Here is a 5,427-nt window from a genome sequence, read left to right as displayed (position 1 = left end):
AAAAAGTAAAGTTGGCATACAGAGGACGATGAGAGCAGCACCTCCAGGAGTTCTGTACTTCGCTAATGCCATGCCCCTTCTCGTGCACGGCAGAGTAACTACAACTCCCATAAGGACCCGGGATAGCCAACCCCTCCATATTGGAGGCGGGGCGCGGGGGGAAACAAGGAACCTGTTTAGTCTATTTCCTACGGTTTGATTGGTCCGAGTTCAGGCGCGGTAGCCAATGAGCACACTCTCAGTGAGAGGCTAGGGCTATATGACTTCATGCAAACTGTGACAGCGAGGAAATTGATTTTGGCATCATGGGGATATCTCCGGGCCCTGAGGTAAGTGGGAAAGATCTCAGCCCCGCCGGGAAAGGGAACCCCCAGGGCCTCACTGGGCGGACGCGTCGTTCTAGCGACCCTTTGGGGCGGAGAGGTGCAGGGTTGGTAAACTGAGGTAAGGATCTTAGTCCCGACCAGAGACCACCCCGGTTCGTTTTTGCTCCTGTTTAGCTGTGGGTGAGGTCCGTGGAAGAAGGTAGGAAGGAAACGCCTCCCCATCCAGGGGCAAGGAAACGGGGCTCGAAACTGCGACACCTCTTCTTTTGTCTTCTTGGTTTCGTGGTCCTGTGCTTTAGGGATTGTGCGGCCTGTCGCTTCCACGCGGGAAGTAAAGAAAAATATAAGTTGACGTTTACTCCACGCTTGGGCGTTCACGTGCCTGTCTGCCAGTTTAGGCACAACCATCTCCATTAGGGAAGGCTTAAAAGAGCCTGTTGGTTCCCCCCGGAAGTGGACACAGCTGCAAAGGGCAAGAGGTTGCCACCAAGTGTGTCAGTTTCCAAAACCTTGCTGTGTCTTTTCCATGGCACGACAGCCGGTTTCTAGCCCAAGTAAAATATATAATATGGTTTTGAATTATTCAGTCTTGCAGAGTTGCCCTTCATCTTGTTTTTCCCCTCCAGGCTTACGACGCCTGTGACCATAAAATGGAGGAACTAGGCGTTGGCTTGGGTGAGGAGAGCAACAACCAGGAAGCAGAAGTGCCCATACCGCGGCGGGAAACCCCTCGCCCTCTGAGCACACAATGCTGCATACGGAGTCTGGTGCATGCGTGCCAGTGCCGCAGTGCCTACTGTTCTCTGCCTTCCTGCCAGAAGATGAAGAGGGTCCTGCTGCACACCAAAGGCTGTAAACAGAAAACCAATGGTGAATGCCCCATCTGCAAACAGCTTATTGCCCTCTGCTGCTACCATGCCAAGCGCTGCCAGAAGAACGGATGTCCGGTGCCATTCTGCTCTAACATCAAGAAAAAAATCCGGCAGCGACAGCTGCAGCACCGGCTCCAGCAGGCTCAGATGCTCCGCAGGAGGATGGCCAGCATGCAACGGACTGGTGTGGCAGGACACCAGCTTGGTCTGCCGTCCCCAACTCCTGAGACTCCAACCAGCCCTCCTGACCAACAGCCAGCCACCGCACAGACACCCTAGACCTAACCCACCTCTCAACGTCAGCCCACGCCTTCCACCATCATGCCACACTGTTGGAGCCCACAAGACTCTACAGGAAATACACAGCTGACAGATTCATAAAGCATACCCACAGTGTACACCTTATGGGCACCCCGTTTGCAGATCTGCAGGTACATTTGCCTTTTGGAAAAGTCGCTGTCATATCTGCAGAAGCCCTGTGAGGCTACGATTCCCTCTTCAAATTGGAATTCATTCCCAAACACCTCAGCAGTGTTACTTCTACACAGGCAAAGGACTGACCTTTGGTTCCCCCACACCAGGAAGCCTTAGAGCAACAACGTTCACTCTTTGTTCTAATGGTCAAATTTACATAGAGTCAATCCCACACTATTACCAGCTAACAAACCACATAGAAATTTCTATAGGAAGACAGGCACTGAGCAGAAAGGCAGCTGGCCCCGCCCTTACCAGACAGAGGGGTCTGGGTGAAGTCCAGGTTCAGGGACATTTAGTAACTTTACCTAATGGTTTGGAACTTCAGGTACTTCCCCTTGGTGCAGGCTCTTTCCCGGGTGGTGTCACCTGTTCTGGAGTGCAGCTTTGTCAGGTTCTACCTGCACTTTTTGTGACTTTGATTTGCATATTATGGTTTTCCTTGCCCATGGAAATATCCAACTATGTCTGTAAAAAGTAGAAACCTCATGGAGATCACCCCTTATTCTTGTTGTGATTCTCACTGCTTATTCGTGCAAAGAAATAAAGAACATGTATCAATTACTTGCCTGAGTTAATTTTTTTTGGCCTCAGATCTTCGCTTGCCATAGAAATCCTGTTCTGAGACTGAGGGGGTCCTGAGGCTGGAACTCAAGGCCCTGATACCACCCTACTTGCCCTGGACTCAAAATGTGTCTCAGGGTAAGGCAGCAGGTCACGTGACCAAACCAACCCCCACCTCAGACTGCTCCTTCCTCCCTTCCAGGGTCTCCACCTGCCTGTAGTAATTGAAATGCAGACTCAGAGGGCAGCAGAGACAAAGGGCCAGATGGCTCATGTGCAAATTTTCCAAAGACCACTCCAGCACCGGATGCCCCGATGATGCGCATGACCTCTATACCTCAACTTCATTATGCCCCTGGCTGTGGAGCCCAACATAGACTAAGTCACTGAGAAGTGAGAGAGTGAATGCCATCTATATCGTGTGCTGTGGTTATTATAATCGCCTTGTGTGAGGATATGTTCACCTTGTTTGTTTCAAACTATCTCTCCCCACTGATGTTAAGATCAGAGGAGAGAGATGTGCTACCTACACAAAGTTTTCTCAGCATCCCTCTGAAGCCATGGCTTGGGTGTTTCTCATTCTCTTTCTCGTCCTCTGTAACACAAGCTCAATGACCACTTTCCCTTGGGATTGAGGGAAGCCTGCCTGGCCAGCTTTATGGTTCCTAACCTATAAGGCAGAGTCAACTTTAGACTAAACTAAACACATCTCAACTACCACAGGCTGGTATGTAGTGGTCTCAGTGATGCCTTCAGCCATGTGCTGCCCACAGATGAGCCATGGCCTTAAACCCCATCAGAGTGGCCTTCCTTCACTGCACGGAACAGCGATCTGCTGTCAGGTGCACCTGACAAACTTTAGACAGTTAGCCCAGCCGGACAACCAAGCAGACAGCTGAGCTGAAAGTTTTAGCTCTAGGGTTATCAAGGCTGTCTAGGCCAAATCACTATTTCCAGTGGGACATATAAAGTAGGTGTAAGAACACATGCCCTACCTCTGGCCCCTGTGTCCTAGTCTAGGTAAGCCCAACTCACTTCCAAAGCAGAACAAAGTTCCAACATTCCAAAGTGATGCCCATTTTCCTCCAGCTGCCTGTCACTTTCCTGTCAGGAGAGAAGTAGAGTTCTGATAACCTCCCTACAGTGAGGCCCCTTCACAAACACAGTAACCAGAGCTGCACACAGTGGACTGTGTCTTTTCTGATGGGCAGAATCCGGGATAAATGAAGGTGGCAAACACAACCACAGGGAGCAGAGGGAGATGAGGGAGGGGAAGGAGCTCCCTTGTCTTCACGTGGGGAAACATTTCACTAGGACCAGAAACCTGAAGGAATGGAGAGATTAATGAATTCTGCTGAGATATTCTGGGAGAAGTAAGATGCAGACTGGATTTCAGATGTTTGTGGGGCTGTGCAATAATCCCAGAAAACGCAGGATGTAGAAGGAAGTTGTGGGGACTCCATGAGTGTACTTGGAATGGATAGAACTTGACTGCACGTATCTTCTTCAATCTCTTGCCTCTCCCTGTAGCGATGCTGTCTGGCCAGCAAGACATTGGGATCCTCCTGTCCCTGCTTACCCGGTGCTGGGGTTACAGGCATACTCCATTATGTGCAGGGATGGAACTCTGGCCCCCTGCTTTAGCTGCCATCCCTGAGTCATCTGCCCTAGCCTGAGAGGGCTAGAACATATATCAGTAGAATTTGTTCTTTATGCATATGTGTTTTGCTGTGTGTGTGTGCGTGCACGCATGTGTGTGTGTGTGTGTGTGTGTGTGTGTGTGTGTGTGTGCGCACGCGTGTGTGATTGAGTGCACCCTGTTTGCCTGTCGTCCTCCAGAGGTCAGAAGAGAGAATAGGAACCACCACAACTGGAGTTATTAACGGGTGAGTTGCCATGTGCGTGCTGGTAATTAAATCCTGAAAAACAGTCACAAAGCACATAACCATTTCTCCAGTCCTTAGCTTTTCCTTATATTTACTTTCAGCGTGCCTGTGTTTGTTTGATGTGTGTGCGGGTTGCACGTGGAGGTCAGCACGACTTCGTGGAGTTGGTTCTCTCCTTCCATCGTTGTGTCGCGGGCTCACAGGTAGATGGGTTCGTGTGTCACGCGGGCTCACAGGTAGATGGGTTCGTGTGTCACGCGGGCTCACAGGTAGATGGGTTCGTGTGTCACGCGGGCTCACAGGTAGATGGGTTCGTGTGTCACGCGGGCTCACAGGTAGATGGGTTCGTGTGTCACGCGGGCTCACAGGTAGATGGGTTCGTGTGTCACGCGGGCTCACAGGTAGATGGGTTCGTGTGTCATGCGGGCTTACAGATAGATGGGTTCGTGTGTCACGCGGGCTCACAGGTAGATGGGTTCGTGTGTCACGCGGGCTCACAGGTAGATGGGTTCGTGTGTCAAGCTCCTTTACATGCTGAACCCACTCTCCAGGCCTGGCTTTGAGAATTGTGAGGGAGCAGAGCATTTATAGCATTCGTAGGTATTAAGAGGATTCCAGTTTCTGTTTGCTTTTAAAGAGGGCCTAGGCATTTCTTCTCGGCTTCCCAGTAAAACACCTCTGCTTCCTACCACGGAGGGTGCTGGGACAATTTTGTATGGCACATGGACGTGTCCATGCTAGGTGCTAGGAAGGGTTTAACGTTGGCATCCATGGCTGGAGATGGCAGTTAGGAGCATTGTTTCCTTCTCCAAAGGTCGTGAGTTCAATTCCCAGCTACCACATCGCGTCTCCCAACCATCTATAATAAGATCTAGTAGCCTATCCTGGAGTACAGGCATCCATGCAGACAGATATTATAATAATAATAACAACAACAACAACAATACCTAATGTACTTTAAATATAAATAATATTAAACTTTTATTTGCACGGCAGCGGTGGTTCGCACCTTTAATCCCAGCACTTGGAGGCAGAGACAGGCGAATCTCTGCGAGTCTGAGGTCAGCCAAAAACAAACAAAAAATGTAATAAAAAAGTAAAGTTGGCATACAGAGGACGATGAGAGCAGCACCTCCAGGAGTTCTGTACTTCGCTAATGCCATGCCCCTTCTCGTGCACGGCAGAGTAACTACAACTCCCATAAGGACCCGGGATAGCCAACCCCTCCATATTGGAGGCGGGGCGCGGGGGAAACAAGGAACCTGTTTAGTCTATTTCCTACGGTTTGATTGGTCCGAGTTCAGG

At 50.3% G+C, this 5,427-nt stretch overlaps 1 protein-coding gene across 1 annotated transcript; it reads left to right on the top strand.

Moving 5' to 3' along the window:
* The first annotated feature begins 217 nt into the window (after positions 1–217).
* Positions 218–2,483, top strand: LOC142843132 (histone acetyltransferase p300-like). The gene is made up of 2 exons (XM_075960028.1): positions 218–329; positions 953–2,483. Exons 1-2 carry the CDS (start codon positions 306–308, stop codon positions 1,475–1,477), a joined length of 549 nt encoding a protein of 182 aa, XP_075816143.1. The 5' UTR covers positions 218–305; the 3' UTR covers positions 1,478–2,483.
* Positions 2,484–5,427: the final 2,944 nt, after the last annotated feature.

This window comes from Microtus pennsylvanicus, chromosome 2 (assembly GCF_037038515.1).
Source record: "Microtus pennsylvanicus isolate mMicPen1 chromosome 2, mMicPen1.hap1, whole genome shotgun sequence".
NCBI lineage: Eukaryota > Metazoa > Chordata > Mammalia > Rodentia > Cricetidae > Microtus > Microtus pennsylvanicus.
The sequence above is the reverse complement of the archived record's forward strand: the minus strand, read 5'-3'. Positions and strand labels throughout refer to the sequence as shown.